Source organism: Ranitomeya variabilis, chromosome 6 (assembly GCF_051348905.1).
Source record: "Ranitomeya variabilis isolate aRanVar5 chromosome 6, aRanVar5.hap1, whole genome shotgun sequence".
NCBI classification, from domain to species: Eukaryota; Metazoa; Chordata; class Amphibia; order Anura; family Dendrobatidae; genus Ranitomeya; species Ranitomeya variabilis.
The window spans coordinates 402,360,719-402,386,246 of record NC_135237.1 but is presented as its reverse complement, the minus strand read 5'-3'; the positions used below and the strand labels follow the sequence as shown (position 1 = coordinate 402,386,246).

Here is a 25,528-nt window from a genome sequence, read left to right as displayed (position 1 = left end):
AAACACGCATACGACTTCCCTGCGACTCCAGACATGCTGCGCGTCTTTTCAGATCGCAGCATGTCCGCTGCGTCGCCGCAAGGAATATCACAGGGCGCTATGCGAGGGTGCGATGATCCCGGATGTGTACAGTTAACACATCCGGCATCATTGCGTCCCAGAAAGGGGGAGGGGCTTAGCGCCAAGCGGCTTCGCCGCTCCGACGATACCGCCGGCCATCCTGACCGTGGACATGTACCCTAAAATAACGGAAGTAACCTAATTTACATAGTATCCAGCATCTTCCCCCCCCCCCCCCCCCCCCTCTAGTAGGCCACATTCAGACCTGGAGTATCCGGTCACTATTTCACTTCAGTATCTGTAAGCCAAAACCAGGAGTAGGACAATCAGAGGAAAAGTACTGAGGTAAAAAAACTCACCAAATACTGAACATGTGAACGTGGCCGTAACGGCCTGTGCATACATTGCAGATTCGTGTTTTTGTCATGGTTTTTTCTGCCGAGATTTGACATAAAACCTGAAGGGTTGCCTGATGCCAGCAAAGTGCATGAGAATCCTGAACTCCCCATGCACACTTTGCTTATTTCTGACTGGCACATTTAAATCTGTAGTTTATCAATTTTTTTAGCGTTTTTACTGCTGATATTGCCCATACTAATGAGTGGGGAAAAGTATGCAACAAAAAGCACATTTTAGGCCGGGGTCACACTACAGCGTAATACGGACAAGTGCTAAGCAATTTAAAAAAAAAAAAAAAAATCACATAGCACTCAGACCAATATTAACCCTTTCACCCCCAAGGGTGGTTTACACATTAATGACCGGGCCAATTTTTACAATTCTGACCACTGTCCCTTTATGAGTTTATAACTCTGGAATGCTTCAACGGAACTTGGCGATTCTGACACTGTTTTCTCGTGACATATTGTACTTCATGATAGTGGTAAAATTTCTTCGATATAACTTGCGTTTATTTGTGAAAAAAACGGAAATTTGGCGAAAATTTTGAAAATTTCGCAATTTCCCAGCTTTGAATTTTTATGCCCTTAAATCACAGAGATATGTCACACAAAATACTTAATAGGTAACATTTCCCACATGCCTTCTTTACATCAGCACAATTTAGGAACCAAAATTTTTTTTGTTAGGGAGTTAAGGGTTAAAAGTTGACCAGCAATTTCTCATTTTTACAACACCATTTTTTTTTTTTTTAGGGACCACATCTCATTTGAAGTCATTTTGAGGGGTCTATATGATAGAAAATACCCAAGTGTGACACCACATTCAAGAAATTTAATAACCCTTCAGGTGTTTCACAGGAATTTTTGGAATGTTTAAATAAAAATTAACATTTAAATTTATATATATTTCCCCCCCCCCCACACACAAAATTTATTTCAGCTCCAATTTGTTTTATTTTACCAAGGGTAACAGGAGAAAATGGACCCCAAAAGTTGTTGTACAATTTGTCCTGAGTACGCCGATACCCCATATGTGGGGGTAAACCACTGTTTGGGCGCACCGCAGAGCTCGGAAGCAAAGGAGCGCCATTTGACTTTTCAATGCAAAATTAACTGGGATTGAGATGGGACGCCATGTTGCGTTTGGAGAGCCCCTGATGTGCCTAAACATTGAAACCCCCCACAAGTGACACCATTTTTGAAAGTAGACCCCTTTAGGAACTTATCTAGATGTGTGGTGAGCATTTTGACCTAACAAGTGCTTCACAGAAGTTTATAATGCAGAGCCGTAAAAATAAATCATTTTTTCACAAAAATTATCTTTTCGCCCCCAATTTTTTTTATTTTCCCAAGGGTAAGAGAAGAAATTAGACCACAAAAGTTGTTGTGCAATTTGTCCTGAGTACGCCGATACCCCATATGTGAGGGTAAACGACTGTTTGGGCGCATGGCAGAGCTCGGGAGGGAAGGAGTGCCATATGGAATGCAGACTTAGATGGATTGGTCTGCAGGCATCACGTTGCATTTGCAGAGCCCCTGATGTACCCAAACAGTAGAAACCCCAAAAGTGACCCCATATTGGAAACTAGACCTCCCAAGGAACTTATCTAGATGTGTTGTGAGAACTTTGAACCCCCAGGTGTTTCACTACAGTTTACAACGCAGAGCCATGAAAATAAACAACAAAAATGATTTTTAGCCCCCCAAATTTATATTTTCCCAAGGGTAACAAGAGAACTTGGATCCCAAAAGTTGTTGTCCAATTTGTCCCGAGTACGCTGATGCCCCATATGTTGGGGTAAACCCCTGTTTGGGCGCACGGGAAAGCTCGGAAGGGAAGGAGCACTGTTTTACTTTTTCAACACAGAATTGGCTGGAATTGAGATCGGACGCCATGTCGCGTTTGGAGAGCCCCTGATGTGCCTAGACAGTGGAAACTCCCCAATTCTAACTGAAACCCTAATCCAAATACACCCCTAATCCCAACGGTAACCCTAACCACACCCCTAACTCTAATCCCAACCATAAATGTAATCCTAACCCTAACTTTAGCCCCAACCCTAACTTTAGCCCCAACCCTAACCGCAGCCCTAGCCCTAACCCTAACCGGAAAATGGAAATAAATACATTTTTTTTAATTTTATTATTTTTCCCTAACTAAGGGGGTGATGAAGGGGGGTTTGATTTACTTTTATAGCATTTTTTATAGCGGATTTTTATGATTGGCAGCCGTCACACACTAAAAGACGCTTTTTATAGCAAAAAAGTTTTTGCGTCTCCACATTTTGAGACCTATAATTTTTCCATATTTTGGTCCACAGAGTCATGTGAGGTCTTGTATTTTGCAGGACGAGTTGACGTTTTTATTGGTAACATTTTCGGACACGTGACAGTTTTTGATTGCTTTTTATTCCGATTTTTGTGAGGCAGAATGACCAAAAACCAGCTATTCATGAATTTCTTTTGGGGGAGGCGTTTATACCGTTCCGCGTTTGGTAAAATTGATAAAGCAGTTTTATTCTTCGGGTCAGTACGATTACAGCGATACCTCATTTATATCATTTTTTTATGTTTTGGCGCTTTTATACGATAAAAACTTTTATAGAACAAATAATTATTTTGGCTTTATTCTGAGGACTATAACTTTTTTATTTTTTCTTTGATGACTCTGTATGGCGGCTCGTTTTTTGCGGGACAAAATGACGTTTTCAGCGGTACCATGGTTATTTATATCTGTCTTTTTGATCGCGTGTTATTCCACTTTTTGTTCTACGGTATGATAATAAAGCGTTGTTTTTTGCCTTGTTTTTTTTCCTACGGTGTTCACTGAAGGAGTTATCTAGTGATATAGTTTTATAGGTGGGGTCGTTACGGACGCGGCAATACTAAATATGTGTACTTTTATTGTTTTATTTTTTTTAATTTAGATAAAGAAATGTATGTATGGGAATAATATATATATATTTTTTCTTTATTTAGGAATTTTTTTTTTATTTTTATTTTTTACTTACGTGGAAATTTTTTTTTTTTTACTTTGTCCCAGGGGGGACATCACAGATCGGAGATCTGACAGTTTGCACAGCACTCTGTCAGATCACCGATCTGATTTACAGCACTGCAGGCTTACCAAGCGCCTGCTCTGAGCAGCCACTCGGTAAGCCACCTCCCTCCCTGCAGGACCTGGATGCCGCAGCCATCTTGGATCTGGGCACCTGCAGCAAGGAGGAGGTAAGAGACCCTCGGAGCAACGCGATCACATCGCATTGCTGCGGGGGTCTTAGGGAAGTCCGCAGGGAGCCCCCTCCCTGCGTGATGCTTCCCTGTACCGCCGGCACACCGCGATCATGTTTGATCGCGGTGTGCCGGGGGTTAATGAGCCGGGGGCTGTCCGTGACCGCTCCTGGCACATAGTGCCGGATGTCAGCTGTGATAATCAGCTGACACCCGGTCGCGATCGGCCGCGCTTCCCCTGTGAGCGCCGCCGATCGCGCTGGACGTACTATCCTGTCGGTGGTCATACGGGCCCACCCCACCTCGACGGGATAGTACGTCCAATATCAGAAAGGGGTTAATCTATGGGGCAACTCCCATCATCCGTTTTTTTTCTCGCCCGTATTATACTTGCGAGTGAAATCGCAGCATGCTGCAATTGTCCAAGTATCTCAGCTGAGAAACGCCAATGCAAGTCTATGGGTGCGAGAAAGGGCGAAAATAAATAAATAAATCGCACAGCACACGGACCATGTGTGTGACTTGCGAGAAATTCTCAGACATTGGGAAGGTGACAGGAAATTGACTCTGCCATTATTTGCAAGTGTGTGAGAAAATCTCACCATACGGAAGACACGCGGATACTTTTTTGGGGAAGAAAAAAAAAAAAACGGGTCCTGGCATTGCACACGGATGACATACGGATACAGAGAACATTTGTGCAATTCTCGGCAGACAAAAATCGGACAGATTTTCTATACATTGTGTGTGACTCCAGCCTTAAACTGCATTTTTCCCGCCAAGAGATGCAGGAATTTGCTCACCAAATACTTAACGTGTGCACATAGCCTAAGCAGTTTATTTCCCATACAGTGTCTTGTCTGTAAGAAATAATATAAATATATATATATATATATTTTTATTAGCATTTCCCTTACTTCGGGTCTTGGGGAACACTCGCTTTGCACGGGAATAACACATACAGGCACGATTTCTCACAAAAATTAAGTCCGTTCCGGTTTATTAAAGCATAAACCGCACCGTAAGCCAAGTTACACACAGTCTGTTACTTTAACACGTGTGGCTTTACACAACATTCGGTAGTCACGTCTTTTCTCTCCATAACAGGTGACTGCACAGTTAATTACATGCATCAACGGGACATATTAAACCCTGACAGTCTGTTCGAATAGCAGATACGTCTCTGCCGTATATCACAGGTTTTTTCCCATACCAGGGGTTACCTCTCAGGAGCTTCGGCTCCACACCCTGACTCCTGCCAGTGCTGGTTCACAGGAAAACTGCCTCACTGGGATCACCGTCCTTGTGCCCAGGGCCCTCGGATAGTCCAGATCCACAGTAGGAACTGTAGTTTCCCCAACACAGAAACCGTCTCAGGCTCTGTACATGCAGCCTTTCCATGCGCTTCCAGGAAGTCCAAACACAGGCCCTTCCAACACACAGGCCATCAATCCATGATCTACCCAAGTGCTTACAGGACTCCAGTCCATCCGCAGACAATCCAATACTCTGACCATTCCAGGACTCACACTCTTACCAGGTGCTTGCAGGACTCCAGCCCATCCCAGGACAATCACACACCCTCGAGCATTCAGTCCATAGCCTCAGCAGTGCTTCCAGGACTCCAGCCCACTTCAGGATAATCCAACACACAGGCTATTGCAGGACTCACTCTACAGTGCTTCCAGGACTCCACTCCAATGCCAGGAGAATCCAACACTGACCATCCACTAGGTCCACAGTCTCAGGTGCTTGCAGGACTTCTCCAATGCCAGGAGACTCCAACACCGACCATCCAGGACCTTGCACTTGGAGCAAACGGATCTATATACAAGAACCACACCGGAACATGTGACCCACACCCTGGTCACATTATATACCTGTAACCACTCCCCTGGGTGGGAGTGTGGGTGTGTGTGGCTAGTTTGACCCTCCCATCTCTCATAACTAGCCCCGCCAGTCTCCCATTAGCATTACGCAATCACTTGTGGGACTACAGGTCCCAGCACACCAACTTAACTTCAGACTGACAGCGCAGAGTGTCTTCCTCTGCAACACACACACCGGCCATTTATACACCTGCCGGACTTTATCTCATCACATTTATGCCCCCAAGCGCATCTTGAAGTGCACACACAGCGCCCCCTAGCTGTAACGTGGGTCACTGCAATATATATATATATATATATATATATATATATATATATATATATATATATATATATATATATATATATATATAGTGTTGTATTGTATCCAGTGTGGACTTTCTGTGGGCAGTTTTTATGTAACTCTTATTATATAGTACCCATCATGCACTAGGCCATTTTGCTGTAGTTTCTATATCCATTATGCCGTTTTCTAGATGTCCTGTATGGTACCCATTATGTACTTTCCTCTTGGCAGTTTTGCTGTACAGTACCCATGATGTACTTTCCCTTATAGGCAGTTTTGCTGTACAGTGCCCAGTATGTACTTTTCCCTATAGGCAGTGTTGCTGTATAGTGTCCATTATGTACTTTCCCCTATAGGCAGTGTTGCTGTACAGTGCCCAGTATGTACTTTTCCCTATAGGGAGTGTTGCTGAACAGTACCCATGTTGTACTTTACCCTACAGTTGTGGCCAAAAGTATTGACACCCCTGCAATTCTCTCAGATAGTACTCAGTTTCTTCCTGAAAATGATTGCCATCACAAATTCTTTGGTATTATTATCTTCATTTAAGTTGTCTTAAATGAAAAAACACAAAAGAGAATGAAGCAAAAAGCAAAACATTGATCATTTCACACAAAACTCCAAAAATGGGCCAGACAAAAGTATTGGCACCCTCAGCCTAATACTTGGTTGCACAACCTTTAGCCAAAATAACTGCGACCAACCGCTTCCGGTAACCATCAATGAGTTTCTTACAATGCTCTGCTGGAATTTTAGACCATTCTTCTTTGGCAAACTGCTCCAGGTCCCTGATATTTGAAGGGTGCCTTCTCCAAACTGCCATTTTAGATCTCTCCACAGGTGTTCTATGGGATTCAGGTCTGGACTCATTGCTGGCCACCTTAGAAGTCTCCAGTGCTTTCTCTCAAACCATTTTCTAGTGCTTTTTGAAGTGTGTTTTGGGTCATTGTCCTGCTGGAAGACCCATGACCTCTGAGGGAGACCCAGCTTTCTCCCACTGGGCCCTACATTATGCTGCAAAATTTGTTGGTAGTCTTCAGACTTCATAATGCCATGCACACGGTCAAGCAGTCCAGTGCCAGAGGCAGCAAAGCAACCCCAAAACATCAGGGAACCTCCGCCATGTTTGACTGTAGGGACCGTGTTCTTTTCTTTGAATGCCTCTTTTTTTCTCCTGTAAACTCTGTTGATGCCTTTGCCCAAACAGCTCTACTTTTGTCTCATCTGACCAGAGAACATTCTTCCAAAACGTTTTAGGGTTTTTCAGGTAAGTTTTGGCAAAATCCAGCCTGGCTTTTTTATGTCTCGGGGTAAGAAGTGGGGTCTTCCTGGGTCTCCTACCATACAGTCCCTTTTCATTCAGACGCCGACGGATAGTACGGGTTGACACTGTTGTACTCTCGGACTAAAGGGCAGCTTGAACTTGTTTGGATGTTAGTCGAGGTTCTTTATCCAACATCCGCACAATCTTGCGTTGAAATCTCTTGTCAATTTTTCTTTTCCGTCCACATCTAGGGAGGTTAGCCACAGTGCCATGGGCTTTAAACTTCTTGATGACACTGCGCACGGTAGACACAGGAACATTCAGGTCTTTGGAGATGGACTTGTAGCCTTGAGATTGCTCATGCTTCTTCACAATTTGGTTTCTCAAGTCCTCAGACAGTTCTTTGGTCTTCTTTCTTTTCTCCATGCTCAATGTGGTACACACAAGGACACAGGACAGAGGTGGAGTCAACTTTAATCCATGTCAACTGCCTGCAAGTGTGATTTAGTTATTGCCAACACCTGTTAGGTGCCACAGGTAAGTTACAGGTGCTGTTAATTACACAAATTAGAGAAGCATCACATGATTTTTCGAACAGTGCCAATACTTTTGTCCACCCCTTTTTTATGTTTGGTGTGGAATCATATCCAATTTGGCTTTAGGACAATTCTTTTTGTGTTTTTTTTTTCATTTAAGACAAATTAAATGAAGATAATAATACCAAAGAATTTGTGTTTGCAATCATTTTCAGGAAGAAACTGAGTATTATCTGACAGAATTGCAGGGGTGTCAATACTTTTGGCCACAACTGTATAAGCAGTTTTGCTGTGTAGTACTCAGTATGTACATTCCCCTATAGGCAGTTTTGCTGTACAGTACCCAGTGTGTATTTTTCCCTATAGGCAGTGTTGCTGTACAGTGCCCATTCTGTACTTTTCCCTATAGGCAGTGTTGCTGTACAGTGCCCATTCTGTACTTCCCCTATACGCAGTGTTGCTGTGCAGTGCCCATTATGTACTTTCCCCTATAGGCAGTGTTGCTGTACAGTGCCCATTATGTACTTTCCCATATAGGCAGTGTTGCTGTGCAGTGCCCATTATGTACTTTTCCCTATAGGCAGTGTTGCTGTACAGTGCCCATTATGTACTTTTCCCTATCGGCAGTTTTGCTGTACAGTGCCCAGTATGTACTTTTCCCTATAGGCAGTGTTGCTGTATAGTGTCCATTATGTACTTTCCCCTATAGGCAGTGTTGCTGTACAGTGCCCATTATGTACTTTTTCCTATAGGCAGTGTTGCTGTACAGTGCACAGTATGTACTGTTCCCTATAGGTAGTGTTGCTGTACAGTGCCCACTATGTACTTTCCCCTATAGGCAGTGTTGCTGTGCAGTGCCCATTATGTACTTTCCCCTATAGGCAGTGTTGCTGTACAGTGGCCATTATGTACTTTTCCCTATAGACAGTTTTGCTGTACAGTACCCGATATGTACTTTTCCCTATAGGCAGTGTTGCTGTACAGTGCCCAGTATGTACTTTTCCCTATAGGCAGTGTTGCTGTACAGTGCCCATTATGTATTTCACCCTATAGTCGGTGTTGCTGTACAGTGCCCATTATGTTCTTTTTCCTATAGGCAGCGTTGCTGTACAGTACCCAGTATGTACTTTTCCCTATAGGCAGTGTTGCTGTAGCGTGCCCATTATGTACTTTTCCCTATAGGCAGTGTTGCTGTACAGTGCCAATTATGTACTTTTCCCTATAGGCAGTGTTGCTGTACAGTGCCCATTATGTACTTTTCCCTATAGGCAGTGTTGCTGTACAGTGCCCATTATGTACTTTTCCCTATAGGCAGTGTTGCTGTACAGTGCCCATTATGTACTTTCCCCTATAGGCAGTGTTGCTGTACAGTGCCTATTATGTACTTTTCCCTATAGTCAGTGTTGCTGTACAGTGCCCAGTATGTATTGTTTCCTATAGGCAGTGTTGCTGTACATTGCCCAGTATGTACTTTTCCCTATAGGCAGTGTTGCTGTACAGTGCCCATTATGTACTTTTCCCTATCGGCAGTGTTGCTGTACAGTGCCCAGTATGTACTTTTCCCTATAGGCAGTGTTGCTGTGCAGTGCCCATTATGTACTTTTCCCTATAGGCAGTGTTGCTATACAGTGCCCATTATGTACTGTTCCCTATAGGTAGTGTTGCTGTACAGTGCCCATTATGTACTTTTCCCTATAGGCAGTGTTGCTGTACAGTGCCCAGTATGTACTTTTCCCTATAGGCAGTGTTGCTGTACAGTGCCCAGTATGTACTTTTCCCTATAGGTAGTGTTGCTGTACAGTGCCCATTATGTACTTTTCCCCATAGGCAGTGTTGCTGTACAGTGCCCATTATGTACTGTTCCCTATAGGCAGTGTTGCTGTACAGTGCCCATTATGTACTTTTCCCTATAAGCAGTGTTGCTGTGCAGTGCCCAGTATGTACTTTCTCCTATAGGCAGTGTTGCTGTGCGGTGCCCATTATTTACTGTTCCCTATAGGCAGTGTTGCTGTACAGTGCCCATTATTTACTTTTCCCTATGGGCAGTGTTGCTGTACAGTGCTCATTATGTACTTTTCCCTATAAGCAGTGTTGCTGTGCAGTGCCCAGTATGTACTTTCTCCTATAGGCAGTGTTGCTGTACAGTGCCCAGTATGTACTTTCTCCTATAGGCAGTGTTGCTGTACAGTGCCCATTATGTACTTTTCCCTATAGGCAGTGTTGCTGTACAGTGCCCATTATGTACTGTTCCCTATAGGCAGTGTTGCTGTACAGTGCCCATTATGTACTGTTCCCTATAGGCAGTGTTGCTGTACAGTGCCCATTATGTACTGTTCCCTATAGGCAGTGTTGCTGTACAGTGCCCATTATGTACTGTTCCCTATAGGCAGTGTTGCTGTACAGTGCCGATTATGTACTGTTCCCTATAGGTAGTGTTGCTGTACAGTGCCCAGTATGTACTTTCTCCTATAGGCAGTGTTGCTGTGCAGTGCCCATTATGTACTTTTCCCTATAAGCAGTGTTGCTGTGCAGTGCCCAGTATGTACTTTCTCCTATAGGCAGTGTTGCTGTACAGTGCCCAGTATGTACTTTCTCCTATAGGCAGTGTTGCTGTACAGTGTCCATTATGTACTGTTCCCTATAGGCAGTGTTGCTGTACAGTACCCATTATGTACTGTTCCCTATAGGCAGTGTTGCTGTACAGTACCCATTATGTACTGTTCCCTATAGGCAGTGTTGCTGTACAGTGCCCATTATGTACTTTCCCCTATAGGCAGTGTTGCTGTACAGTGCCCATTATGTACTTTTCCCTATATGTAGTGTTGCTGTACAGTGCCCATTATGTACTTTCCCCTATAGGCAGTGTTGCTGTACAGTGCCCATTATGTACTTTCCCCTATAGGCAGTGTTGCTGTACAGTGCCTATTATGTACTTTTCCCTATATGTAGTGTTGCTGTACAGTGCCCATTATGTACTTTCCCCTATAGGCAGTGTTGCTGTACAGTGCCTATTATGTACTGTTCCCTATAGGCAGTGTTGCTGTACAGTGCCCATTATGTACTGTTCCCTATAGGCAGTGTTGCTGTACAGTGCCCATTATGTACTTTCCCCTATAGGCAGTGTTGCTGTACAGTGGCCATTATGTACTTTTCCCTATAGACAGTTTTGCTGTACAGTACCCGATATGTACTTTTCCCTATAGGCAGTGTTGCTGTACAGTGCCCAGTATGTACTTTTCCCTATAGGCAGTGTTGCTGTACAGTGCCCATTATGTACTTCACCCTATAGTCGGTGTTGCTGTTCAGTGCCCATTATGTTCTTTTTCCTATAGGCAGCGTTGCTGTACAGTACCCAGTATGTACTTTTCCCTATAGGCAGTGTTGCTGTAGCGTGCCCATTATGTACTTTTCCCTATAGGCAGTGTTGCTGTACAGTGCCCATTATGTACTTTTCCCTATAAGCAGTGTTGCTGTGCAGTGCCCATTATGTACTTTTCCATATAGGCAGTGTTGCTGTACAGTGCCCAGTATGTACTTTCTCCTATAGGCAGTGTTGCTGTACAGTGCCCATTATGTACTGTTCCCTATAGGCAGTGTTGCTGTGCAGTGCCCATTATGTACTTTTCCCTATAGGCAGTGTTGCTATACAGTGCCCATTATGTACTTTTCCCTATAGGTAGTGTTGCTGTACAGTGCCCATTATGTACTTTTCCCCATAGGCAGTGTTGCTGTACAGTGCCCATTATGTACTGTTCCCTATAGGCAGTGTTGCTGTACAGTGCCCATTATGTACTGTTCCCTATAGGCAGTGTTGCTGTACAGTGCCCATTATGTACTTTTCCCTATAAGCAGTGTTGCTGTGCATTGGCCAGTATGTACTTTCTCCTATAGGCAATGTTGCTGTGCGGTGCCCATTATGTACTGTTCCCTATAGGCAGTGTTGCTGTACAGTGCCCATTATGTACTTTTCCCTATGGGCAGTGTTGCTGTACAGTGCCCATTATGTACTTTTCCCTATAAGCAGTGTTGCTGTGCAGTGCCCAGTATGTACTTTCTCCTATAGGCAGTGTTGCTGTACAGTGCCCAGTATGTACTTTCTCCTATAGGCAGTGTTGCTGTACAGTGCCCATTATGTACTTTTCCCTATAGGCAGTGTTGCTGTACAGTGCCCATTATGTACTGTTCCCTATAGGCAGTGTTGCTGTACAGTGCCCATTATGTACTGTTCCCTATAGGCAGTGTTGCTGTACAGTGCCCATTATGTACTGTTCCCTATAGGCAGTGTTGCTGTACAGTGCCCATTATGTACTGTTCCATATAGGTAGTGTTGCTGTACAGTGCCCAGTATGTACTTTCTCCTATAGGCAGTGTTGCTGTACAGTGCCCATTATGTACTTTTCCCTATAAGCAGTGTTGCTGTGCAGTACCCAGTATGTACTTTCTCCTATAGGCAGTGTTGCTGTACAGTGCCCAGTATGTACTTTCTCCTATAGGCAGTGTTGCTGTACAGTGCCCATTATGTACTGTTCCCTATAGGCAGTGTTGCTGTACAGTGCCCATTATGTACTGTTCCCTATAGGCAGTGTTGCTGTACAGTGCCCTTTATGTACTGTTCCCTATAGGCAGTGTTGCTGTACAGTGCCCATTATGTACTTTCCCCTATAGGCAGTGTTGCTGTACAGTGCCCATTATGTACTTTTCCCTATATGTAGTGTTGCTGTACAGTGCCCATTATGTACTTTCCCCTATAGGCAGTGTTGCTGTACAGTGCCCATTATGTACTTTCCCCTATAGGCAGTGTTGCTGTACAGTGCCTATTATGTACTTTTCCCTATATGTAGTGTTGCTGTACAGTGCCCATTATGTACTTTCCCCTATAGGCAGTGTTGCTGTACAGTGCCTATTATGTACTGTTCCCTATAGGCAGTGTTGCTGTACAGTGCCCATTATGTACTGTTCCCTATAGGCAGTGTTGCTGTACAGTGCCCATTATGTACTGTTCCCTATAGGCAGTGTTGCTGTACAGTGCCCTTTATGTACTGTTCCCTATAGGCAGTGTTGCTGTACAGTGCCCATTATGTACTTTCCCCTATAGGCAGTGTTGCTGTACAGTGCCAATTATGTACTGTTCCCTATAGGCAGTGTTGCTGTGCAGTGCCCATTATGTACTTTTCCCTATAGGTAGTGTTGCTGTACAGTGCCCATTATGTACTTTTCCCCATAGGCAGTGTTGCTGTACAGTGCCCATTATGTACTGTTCCCTATAGGCAGTGTTGCTGTACAGTGCCCATTATGTACTGTTCCCTATAGGCAGTGTTGCTGTACAGTGCCCATTATGTACTTTTCCCTATAAGCAGTGTTGCTGTGCAGTGGCCAGTATGTACTTTCTCCTATAGGCAGTGTTGCTATGCGGTGCCCATTATGTACTGTTCCCTATAGGCAGTGTTGCTGTACAGTGCCCATTATGTACTTTTCCCTATGGGCAGTGTTGCTGTACAGTGCCCATTATGTACTTTTCCCTATAAGCAGTGTTGCTGTGCAGTGCCCAGTATGTACTTTCTCCTATAGGCAGTGTTGCTGTACAGTGCCCAGTATGTACTTTCTCCTATAGGCAGTGTTGCTGTACAGTGCCCATTATGTACTTTTCCCTATAAGCAGTGTTGCTGTACAGTGCCCATTATGTACTGTTCCCTATAGGCAGTGTTGCTGTACAGTGCCCATTATGTACTGTTCCCTATAGGCAGTGTTGCTGTACAGTGCCCATTATGTACTGTTCCCTATAGGCAGTGTTGCTGTACAGTGCCCATTATGTACTTTTCCCTATAGGCAGTGTTGCTGTACAGTGCCCAGTATGTACTGTTCCCTATAGGCAGTGTTGCTGTACAGTGCCCAGTATGTACTGTTCCCTATAGGCAGTGTTGCTGTACAATGCCCATTATGTACTTTTCCCTATAGGCAGTGTTGCTAAACAGTGCCCAGTATGTACTTTTCCCTATAGGCAGTGTTGCTGTACGGTGCCCATTATGTACTTTTCCCTATCGGCAGTTTTGCTGTACAGTGCCCAGTATGTACTTTTCCCTATAGGCAGTGTTGCTGTACAGTGCCCATTATGTACTTTTCCCTATAAGCAGTGTTGCTGTGCAGTGCCCATTATGTACTTTTCCCTATAGGCAGTGTTGCTGTACAGTGCCCAGTATGTACTTTCTCCTATAGGCAGTGTTGCTGTACAGTGCCCATTATGTACTGGTCCCTATAGGCAGTGTTGCTGTGCAGTGCCCATTATGTACTTTTCCCTATAGGCAGTGTTGCTATACAGTGCCCATTATGTACTGTTCCCTATAGGTAGTGTTGCTGTACAGTGCCCATTATGTACTTTTCCCTATAGGCAGTGTTGCTGTACAGTGCCCAGTATGTACTTTTCCCTATAGGCAGTGTTCCTGTACAGTGCCCAGTATGTACTTTTCCCTATAGGTAGTGTTGCTGTACAGTGCCCATTATGTACTTTTCCCCATAGGCAGTGTTGCTGTACAGTGCCCATTATGTACTGTTCCCTATAGGCAGTGTTGCTGTACAGTGCCCATTATGTACTTTTCCCTATAAGCAGTGTTGCTGTGCAGTGCCCAGTATGTACTTTCTCCTATAGGCAGTGTTGCTGTGCGGTGCCCATTATGTACTGTTCCCTATAGGCAGTGTTGCTGTACAGTGCCCATTATGTACTTTTCCCTATGGGCAGTGTTGCTGTACAGTGCCCATTATGTACTTTTCCCTATAAGCAGTGTTGCTGTGCAGTGCCCAGTATGTACTTTCTCCTATAGGCAGTGTTGCTGTACAGTGCCCAGTATGTACTTTCTCCTATATGCAGTGTTGCTGTACAGTGCCCATTATGTACTTTTCCCTATAGGCAGTGTTGCTGTACAGTGCCCATTATGTACTGTTCCCTATAGGCAGTGTTGCTGTACAGTGCCCATTATGTACTGTTCCCTATAGGCAGTGTTGCTGTACAGTGCCCATTATGTACTGTTCCCTATAGGCAGTGTTGCTGTACAGTGCCCATTATGTACTTTCCCCTATGGGCAGTGTTGCTGTACAGTGCCCATTATGTACTTTTCCCTATATGTAGTGTTGCTGTACAGTGCCCATTATGTACTTTCCCCTATAGGCAGTGTCGCTGTACAGTGCCCATTATGTACTTTCCCCTATAGGCAGTGTTGCTGTACAGTGCCTATTATGTACTGTTCCCTATAGGCAGTGTTGCTGTACAGTGCCCATTATGTACTGTTCCCTATAGGCAGTGTTGCTGTACAGTGCCCATTATGTACTTTCCCCTATAGGCAGTGTTGCTGTACAGTGCCTATTATGTACTGTTCCCTATAGGCAGTGTTGCTGTACAGTGCCCATTATGTACTGTTCCCTATAGGCAGTGTTGCTGTACAGTGCCCATTATGTACTTTCCCCTATAGGCAGTGTTGCTGTACAGTGCCTATTATGTACTTTTCCCTATAGGCAGTGTTGCTGTACAGTGCCCATTATGTACTTTCCCCTATAGGCAGTGTTGCTGTACAGTGCCTATTATGTACTTTTCCCTATATGTAGTGTTGCTGTACAGTGCCCATTATGTACTGTTCCCTATAGGCAGTGTTGCTGTACAGTGCCCATTATGTACTGTTCCCTATAGGCAGTGTTGCTGTACAGTGCCCATTATGTACTTTCCCCTATAGGCAGTGTTGCTGTACAGTGCCTATTATGTACTTTTCCCTATATGTAGTGTTGCTGTACAGTGCCCATTATGTACTGTTCCCTATAGGCAGTGTTGCTGTACAGTGCCCATTATGTACTGTTCCCTATAGGCAGTGTTGCTGTACAGTGCCCATTATGTACTTTCCCCTATAGGCAGTGTTGCTGTACTGTGCCTATTATGTACTGTTCCCTATAGGCAGTGTTGCTGTACAGTGCCTATTATGTACTTTCCCCTATAGGCAGTGTTGCTGTACAGTGCCCATTATGTACTTTTCCCTATATGTAGTGTTGCTGTACAGTGCCCATTATGTACTTTCCCCTATAGGCAGTGTTGCTGTACAGTGCCTATTATGTACTGTTCCCTATAGGCAGTGTTGCTGTACAGTGCCCATTATGTTCTGTTCCCTATAGGCAGTGTTGCTGTACAGTGCCCATTATGTACTTTCCCCTATAGGCAGTGTTGCTGTACAGTGCCTATTATGTACTGTTCCCTATAGGCAGTGTTGCTGTACAGTGCCCATTATGTACTGTTCCCTATAGGCAGTGTTGCTGTACAGTGCCCATTATGTACTTTCCCCTATAGGCAGTGTTGCTGTACAGTGCCTATTATGTACTTTTCCCTATAGGCAGTGTTGCTGTACAGTGCCTATTATGTACTTTTCCCTATATGTAGTGTTGCTGTACAGTGCCCATTATGTACTGTTCCCTATAGGCAGTGTTGATGTACAGTGCCCAGTATGTACTTTTCCCTATAAGCAGTGTTGCTGTGCAGTGCCCAGTATGTACTGTTCCCTATAGGCAGTGTTGCTGTACAGTGCCCTTTATGTACTGTTCCCTATAGGCAGTGTTGCTGTGCAGTGCCCAGTATGTACTGTTCCCTATAGGCAGTGTTGCTGTACAGTGCCCAGTATGTACTTTCCCCTATAGGCAGTGTTGCTGTACAGTGCCCATTATGTACTTTCCCCTATAGGCAGTGTTGCTGTACAGTGCCTATTATGTACTGTTCCCTATAGGCAGTGATGCTGTACAGTGCCCATTATGTACTGTTCCCTATAGGCAGTGTTGCTGTACAGTGCCCATTATGTACTTTCCCCTATAGGCACTGTTGCTGTACAGTGCCCATTATGTACTGTTGCCTACAGGCAGTGTTGCTGTACAGTGCCCATTATGTACTTTCCCCTATAGGCACTGTTGCTGTACAGTGCCCATTATGTACTTTCCCCTATAGGCAGTGTTGCTGTGCAGTGCCCAGTATGTACTGTTCCCTATAGGCAGTGTTGCTGTACAGTGCCCATTATGTACTTTCCCCTATAGGCAGTGTTGCTGTACAGTGCCCATTATGTACTTTCCCCTATAGGCAGTGTTGCTGTACAGTGCCTATTATGTACTGTTCCCTATAGGCAGTGATGCTGTACAGTGCCCATTATGTACTGTTCCCTACAGGCAGTGTTTCTATATTTTCTGTAGTATATAGAATATGGTTCCAGGCTCACAGTGCCCTGCCCAGAGCAGACCTGCAGTGCCTAGATTCAGCCACTAGATGTCGCTTGTATGCGGTCCACGGCTCTCAGATAAGCGGGTGCAGAGCTGTCCTGTACAGAAAGGGTTACTGCAGAGGAGGAAGCGGCAGCGGCGGTCGGTGGATGGGAGGAAGACGAGGGAAGCCCAGCATGCTCTATGTGCTGCATATACAGTACACGGCGCATCCTTCTCCGAGGGGCTGCGTGTGTACATGTGCATGCTAGGGGGAGTGGCCTCCGCGGTGCGTGCTTCCTCGTCTTGCCGGTGGTGGCAGCACTGAGCCGGAGAGACAAAAATAGCCCGAAATTTGCGGAGAAATAGAAGGTTTGTGTATGAGGGAGGGAGAGCGGCATTAGGCTGGTTTCCAGGAGGAGCTTTTCTCTCCCCCTCTCCTCTCCCTCTTTTGTGTTATTTATAGACTCCCCTCTTTTATACTCCTTCCCTTCATGCGACGTGATGTGTCCCCGGCACTGCTGACACCTGGAGGAGCGGAGCCAGGAGGGGAGAGCGGGTGCAGCACCGGAGGACCGACGCCAGCGCACGGCTGCGAGCACACGGGCTCCGGGACTATTTTTAGCGGCGGTCTTCCCGTCGCAGGAATATAACCTAGAGCTCGGGGGAGGCCGCCGTGCTGCGCCTTTCTTCTAGGAGCGACATCCGCAGGATCCGAGCGCAGACATGGGCTGCCTGGGCAACAGCAAGACGGAGGATCAGCGCATAGATGAGAAGGCGCAGCGAGAGGCCAACAAGAAGATCGAGAAGCAGCTGCAGAAGGAGCGGCTGGCCTACAAAGCCACACACCGGCTGCTGCTGCTGGGTGAGAGGCCGCGGGGGCAGCACCGGGGGCAGGGGGGCAGGCACCGGGGGCAGGGGGGAAGCACCGGGAGCAGGGGGGGGTGGGGGGTCTGGCACCAGGAGGAGGGGAGGCATTCAGTTTGGGGGGAGACAGACAGTGGGAGCAAGGAGGGGGGAGGCATCGGCGGCTCGGTTGGGGGGACAGGTACCAGGAGCAGGTCGGGGGGGGGGGACAGGCACTGGGAGCAGGGTGTGGGGGTCAGGTACAGGGTAGGGGGCAGGCATTGGCGGCTTGGTGAGGGGGGCAGGTACCAGGCACAGGGTAGGGGGCAGGCATCGGCTGCTTGGTGACGGGGGCAGGCATTGGGAGCAGGGTGTGGGGGCAGGTACCAGGCACAGGGTAGGGGGCAGGCATTGGCGGCTTGATGAGGGGGGCAGGTACCAGGAGCAGGGTGGGGGGCAGGCATCAGTGGCTCGATGGGGGGAGGTAGGTACCAGGAGCAGGGTAGGGGGGTGCAGGCACCCGTGGCAGGTTGGGGGCAGGTACCAGGAGCAGGGTAGGGGGGGCAGGTACCGAGAGCAGGGTGGGGGGTGCAAGCATCAGGAGCAGGGTGGGGGGAGGCAGGTACCAGGAGCAGGGTGGGGGGGGGGTGCAGGCACCCGCATCAGGTTGGGGGGCAGGTACCAGGAGCAGGGCGGGGGGGTGCAGGCACCCGTGGCAGGTTGGGGGGCAGGTACCAGGAGCAGGTCGGGGGGGTGCAGGCACCCGCGGCAGGTTGGGGGGCAGGTGCAGGGAGCAGAGTGGGGGCAGGCATCGGCAGCTGGCCTACATGGCAGCTATGTGTATGCATCCATATGAATATCCATCTGCACCTATGTGTGTGTCACCTATCTGTACACCTCCACCAGTGCCTCCCTCTTTCAGGCGAGCGTTCTGTGTCTCAGATCTATCGACCACTACCTAGAATGAATATATATTTTATCTGCCTTTAGAAGCCAGGACTGTTTGATCGCCCAGGTCTGTGCCCCCTATGGGGTCGGGGGTCTGATTCCTATACAACATATATGCATGATTGCTACCATAAACTGGAGGGGTGACTGCATCGGGCCTGATGGCCATAGACTGCCGTGATTCCATGAAGACCGGACCTCAATGTCTCTTTCTGTTTTGGCAGGTGCTGGTGAGTCAGGAAAAAGCACGATTGTCAAGCAGATGCGGATCCTCCATGTCAATGGATTTAATTCCGAGTAAGGATGCTGCATGATGTGTGTCTGGGTGGTGGATGGCTCTTTTCTGTCATTTCTTGCTGGTTAAACAAGCTGCAGTTAACGCTGCTGTCATTGTGCGTGGCCGGCCGTGTGGTTTCCTACCCCGTCCGCTGCTCTACTGTATATTCTGCTGTTGCTACTGCAGCGTTTGACAGGCCCTTGTGTAGCAACAACATGGCGACTATACTTTTACCTAGCAGCAAATATCTAAATTCTGTGTCTGTGTGTGCAGAAGGGAGGCAGCAATAATACCAGCCGAGGATGTGGCGCTTTTGCAGACATCACTGTTTGCTGCAGATGTAACATAGGAGAAGTATTATATGGATAATGTACTGTGCAGACACATGCTCCTGCAGCTGCTGCCCTGTGTGTTCCCATTATTATGGTGGAAGTGCTTCTCGCCACATTATCTGTAGAGTTATTACTGCTGCATTGCTACTTTTGAGCTTTATTATTTCAAAATTTGTATTTATGATGACTATGCACAATTCCTATGTCTGGCATTAGGATATTGTGGCATCTGAATCCAAGCTGTGCTCTCATTGCTGTACTTTATAGCTGCCTCCTTCCTTATTACATGGGTATTGTCCCAGGACTGCAGCATTGTATCATACTTTGCTCTTTTTAGGGACAACAAACATTGTCAGGCAGCTAAAGCTCCATGTCAGCACTAGGCTGGGACTGCACAGCAGCATTGCAGCGTAATGTCAGTGAATAGGGTGACATTGTGACCCACAAGATACTGCAGCTGTGAGATCCATATTCAAAAAGGAGAAACATTGGAGTTTTTGGCCAAATTTCTATAACAACCTTTATTGAAACAGACCATCAAACATATATTGACAAACAAGAGTTAAAAGATGTGATTAAAAAGGACACCCAACACTGGCCACCACTGGGCTGTATTGATTAATGTCCTCCCTCCATTAACCTTTGGGAGCAGGTGGATGGACATTGTAGGTGATGGGGTCCTTAAAATATCATGTTGATTGAAGCCCTTTAGTATTACATTTAGTACTGAGCACAATCTTTGTCAAGGACTAAATGACTATTGTATGCATAAATATTGTTAATGTTTTGTAAGTAAAAATAAAAATATGGTCTCATGTACGACACATTCTTGACTCTTGGCAAGATGTACATGTGGAAATGTCGTATGACTGAAATGATTTCCCATAAGCTTTATAAGTCAATTATTGCTTTATGCCACCTTATGCACCTTTAACACATCTCATCTCTTACACAGAGAAAAAAAACAGAAAATTCAGGACATTCGGAAAAATGTTAAAGATGCCATTGTGGTAAGTGTGTGTACTGATCATCCTTAGCAATCTATAGATTCCCTGCCATGAGCTACCTCGCTGGGTTCCACTTCTCAGCTTTAGCTGTCGTGCTTTAGTTGAATGAAAGCATTCATATACCATGACACAAGTGTAAAATATAAATATATATATAAAAAAAAATATATTTATTATTATATATTTATTATTATTATTATTATTATTATTATTATTATTATTATCTGAGCTGGCGCTGGTTACGGGACTTTTCAAGAGTCCCTGGAATCCAAAGCGCTGACCATAGGAAGTGTATGTTGGGGTAACATATGGTAAATCGCTGCGACCCTCAGCACAGGAAGCACCTGTAACTCATGTCTCTGCTTGTTACAAGCACATGACCATGTTTTACCTAATTATTGTGCGCTTGTGATTTTAAAGCCAAAGTAACATTCATGTGTTGTATTCGTTCACAGACAATAGTATCTGCAATGGGCACATTAATACCCCCAGTTCCACTGGCTAACCCAGAAAACCAGTTCCGAATTGATTACATCAAGAGTATAGCGCCACTGTCGGACTTTGATTATACACAGGTAAGATCCTGATTTACCTTCTCTATATGGCAGACTTTTTTTTCTTCCTTGAGGCTTCTGTGGCTCTACGAATGCGTGTTATCTATTGGCTGACATTGTAGTCATTATTGGTTAACCAATAACCCTAAAAAGTTAGGAGCTAGTAGTAAATTACCAGGCATAAGATCCATTTGTCACAATTGTCATTTATTAAAGGTCTGCAGTAGATAAGTGTCCTGCAGTCATAGCCAGACCTTGTTTTATGGCCCTGGCAGCCATTGAATTTGCTTATAGTTTAATATTTCACAGTTTAATTTGTTTCCTATCAAAGGGGTTTGGTGCCTCTATCGTGTTCTAGTTATTCACCTGCGTAAAATATGGAAAGTGTGTATTAACTGTAGTCGCACTGTGTGCTGGTGAGTCAGGTTTTACAGAACACGCTGATGCATTTAGTATTACTGTAGCTTTGTGTAGATACTGTTACATTTGTATAAATGTGTTTTGGCATGGTGAATATTCTGATGATGAGGGTTATAATTCCACAACTGGAAGTTATGGTGTAATCCTTTCTGGTGTCGGAGTAATGTTATACCACTTCTTCAGGAGTTACATAAACTGTATTGATCGCTATGATACAGAACCATTTGACTATGCAAACATGGAATTGAATATATGCAAGGAGCAATTTTATCATTACAGGACAGTAAATGCTTTTTTTTTCTTTTTTTCTTTTTTTTTTTTATAAATAGTCTGCACATATGTGACCTGCAGGAACGTGGCCTATTTAGAAATGTGATATTAAATATATATGGTTTACAGAAGACTAATGTAGTAGAATGAATTGTGGATTCACTCTCGTAGGAATTTTGCAAAAATTGCATATTAACCGTATCAATAATGAAATGAAACAAAAAAAAAAGTAATTTGCAATTCGTCTAAAGCCTCATTCAGACTTCAAAGATTTTTCTCGTCTGCAAAATACAACCTTAATTTTCATCAGTTATTTAGATCAGATTTTCATCAGTGTTTGGTTAGTGTCAGCTCTTACCTTCACCTGTTCACTAGTTTTTCTCTTTATTTATTTTTTTGCATACGAGAAGTTTTACTTAAACTTTTAGCAAGCAAACATGAAAAATCAGATGGCACATGGAAGCTTTCTTGGTGCTGTCTGATTCTTTTTCCATTTGCATTAGTGAGCATGATCCACAACTCAAAATCAGACATGTCTTAATGTTTTGGTGCAAACCGCTTGGTCTGCAAAAATATACAGACGTGTGAACAGCTGAAAGACTATAATACAAGTTCTGTCTGTGAAAAACAGATAGGACTCGTATGTGCAAGACTGGACAAGAAGGAGGACTAAAGCTCCGACTTTTCAACTGTACATTTTGTGTACTGGAGCCATTTCTGAAGGAGTTGGAAGTTTTGCTAGCAGAGTCAGAAGTTTGTTCTACCAGCTCTGCAGTCCTGCTGGACAAATCCCGAGAGCCAAGTAGCAGGCTGATGTGCTCAGAAGTTTGCTACAGGTGACTAAAGTGTTGGACTGACTGGTTCTGAGGTCTCATAGTTTCTGTGGTGGTTTGTACGCTTTCTGATGGCCTGTGGATCTGGCCTCTAAATTCTACTGTGATTTGTCTAAACCCAGAATTTGCGGTCTTTAAATCACCTCTGCATCATATTAAAAATGTGAATTGTGAAGATTGCTTCTGTGATGAAAACCATTTCTAATTGCTAAGCCTTGGGTTTATGTAAACCTGCATTGCTTCATGCCACTGTCTAATGTCCTAATTGAATTGACAGCCAGAATCAATGTTATAATCCATAGCTAACTCATTTACACCCCAAAAAATACCTCTTTGAAAGAAATATTAAAAAGGTTTCCTCTTACTTGATGTTAGTGTTTTATGTGCACACCAACATCGTTGACTGTACGGTATATATAATTTCCTGATTAGTTTGGGGATGTTTCAGGTTCCAAAGAGGGGTGAAAAATCTTATCTGACATAGTTTGTGTCTAAGGCTACTTACACACTAGCGTCGTACGACACATTGCGACGTACCGACGCAAGCAGTGAAAGCGCCGCACAACGGGGGCAGCGGATGCTGTTTTTCAACGCATCCGCTGCCCCATTGTGAGGTGCAGGGAGGCGGGGGCGGAGTTCTGGCCGCGCATGCGCGGTCGGAAATGCTGGACACGACGCACCAAAAAACGTTACATGCAACGTTTTTTTGGTGGCAGCGGTCTGACGCAACCGTCGCACGACGGTTGCGACGTGTGGCAATGCATCGCACTGCGTCGCTAATGCTAGTCTATGGAGAAAAAACGCATCCTGCAAGCACTTTTTCAGGATGCGTTTTTTCTACAAAAGGACGCATAGCGACGTGCAGTGCACGACGCTAGTGTTGAAAGTAGCCTTATTGGATGAAGTAAGTAAATTGATGGAAGTAACCTGAGGATGAAGAATTGTAAGCATGACTATCCACAATGTATGTGTGTGCGGTCATATCATACCTTATCTAGGTGTATTTCATGGTATGTGTGTTCAGTATTGTGAATTCCAAAGCTGGTCATAGAACAAACTATTATTATTCCAAATTACTATCAAAGGAGTGAAGTGTCTGATAAACACTATTTGTTACAATGTGTTCGGCTTATCACAAGTTTGATTGGTTCTGAATTCGCCAATTCCTCACAGCAACCCAAACGCCCCTCCAAATCATATGTGAAATTATCACCCAAAATTTAAAAATGAGTATTATACATTTTAGTGACATTTGCTTTTATCTGATTGTTCTTCTACCATGGAGGTTGTGATTAGCAATTAGCACTAGCAATGATTCTACTTGGTCATTTTGGGTGTTGAATAGTCTTGGGGACAACTTTACTACTTTACGATATGTGTATTTTACTGTTTGTGTGTGTGCATTGATCTTGGTTTTTTTACTGTCTTCAATCAAGGAGGTGTCCTTCTTTTTTTAGTGTTGTGATTTTTTTTTTCTCTTTTTGTAATATATAATGTGTGTTCTTGTTCTTGGTAAATCAGAGGATTGGTTTCTCAATATTGACTTTAGGGTCATTCCATGGTAATTTAAGGTACATTCACAAGCCAAAAACTGGCTGCAGACTGTTCTTTGAAGGCAGGCACAAAAAGGAGTGAATGTATATTGTACATTAAACTATTCTCAATAGATTTCAACACAGTTTGATTTTTCAACAGTAAAATTTAAATACAAAATACAGTGTTACTTGTCAACTTACGTAACAAAAAAAGGAAAGGCAATTGTCCTTCATGAGACTGACATTTTCTGTTCTGGTAAACAGGGGAGGAGAAGCATGATTTTTATTGTATTAAAACACCATAGTCCCAACAACTTATTTTAACCTCTCAAGTTAAAAGCAACAGTTTTTATTACAAGAAATATAGATAACGTATGTTACTGAACAGTATAGTAACTTCCGTTACTAAGCTGATGGTAACTTACGTTACTACCTGTTACTATCAAATGGATTAAACTTCTTGTCAGGTAAGTTACCATCATCTTTGTAACATAAGTTACTATATTGTGTTGTAATGTAAGCTACCATGGAATGACCCTTTATTTGATGGTTTTTTAAAACTTAGTTAATAAGAATAATCTGTTAAAATAATCAATTTTAAATGCTCTCAAAGCAAACCTAAACTGGTGTCCTGTATGATCGTTGTCTTTCTTGTAATGCACATATACCCTCCTACGTCAGTGACTATGGGCCTCCATTCTGCAATCTTATGTTGACCAAGTCCTGATTGACATTTGTTCAAGTTAACAGGAATTGACTGGATTCATTTTTAATCCTGATTTATTGACCGGTTTTATGCCCTTTGTGCAGTAGCGGTAGCAGATTAAGGGCACCCTTCGCTGGTAGCTATGGACTGTGATGGCGATACATTACATTATCTTCATTCACTTTGGTTAGGTTGTGGTTCTGGGGAAAGTGGTGTGAATCCAGTGACTATATTGTCTGCTCAGAGCTTCCTGATTCTAGCTCGTACATTTTGTGTAATCAGTCAATGAACCAAAATGCTGTCATGGAAAGTGGAAGTACAGTATCTGAGTAATGTGAACACTGAGTATTGGTATCATTGAGCTTCACCATCAATGATTCGCTCAGATACCACAGATCATAGATGAAAAGCATTATGAACCGGCCCTGTGAATATATTATTGGGCTGGGCACAAAAATGTAGAATCCGGAAAGAACACAGTCTACCTTTAAAACTTTCAGTGAATCTTTACTTTTTATTTAATACTGTATAAAATAAATATGCTCTAAAGGGAACCTGTCACCCCCCCCCCCCCCCCCCCAGGCATTTTTAACTAAGAGTCACCTTGTTCAGCACTAATGCTGCATTCTGTTAAGGTGGCTCTTTTAATTGGGGTCCCTGCCAACGCTGAAATATTTGTTTTTAGAATTTGCCCCTCATACCTGTAGTTTGTCCGGGGGGCATGTCTTTTCCTCCCGGACACAAACTCCTCCCAGCCATCACTCAACCCCTCCGTGCGCCGCCTCTGCAGTCATTAATGTCCCCGGCGCCTGCGCTGTAAGTTTTTTTTTTTTTCGGGCATGCGCAGTTTGCGCTGCCCTTCGACTCTCCATCACATGATGGGAACTTACAGCGCAGGCGCCGGGGACATTAATGAATGAAGT

The 25,528-nt window shown here is 44.5% G+C and overlaps 1 protein-coding gene across 3 annotated transcripts in view; it reads left to right on the top strand.

The window, feature by feature from the left end:
• GNAL (G protein subunit alpha L) overlaps positions 1-25,528 on the top strand; it is a 336,050-nt gene that overhangs the window by 137,429 nt on the left and 173,093 nt on the right. The window contains exons 1-5 of one of the 3 annotated variants that reach the window (XM_077270175.1): positions 17,026-17,249; positions 17,344-17,742; positions 18,896-18,968; positions 20,236-20,290; positions 20,743-20,862. In XM_077270175.1, the coding sequence (XP_077126290.1) occupies positions 17,604-17,742; positions 18,896-18,968; positions 20,236-20,290; positions 20,743-20,862 (387 nt within the window). In that variant the 5' untranslated portion in view covers positions 17,026-17,249; positions 17,344-17,603. Of the gene's footprint in view, positions 1-17,025; positions 17,743-18,895; positions 18,969-20,235; positions 20,291-20,742; positions 20,863-25,528 lie in introns of those variants that run through there. The other 2 variants (XM_077270174.1, XM_077270173.1) reach the window with 2 other exon arrangements.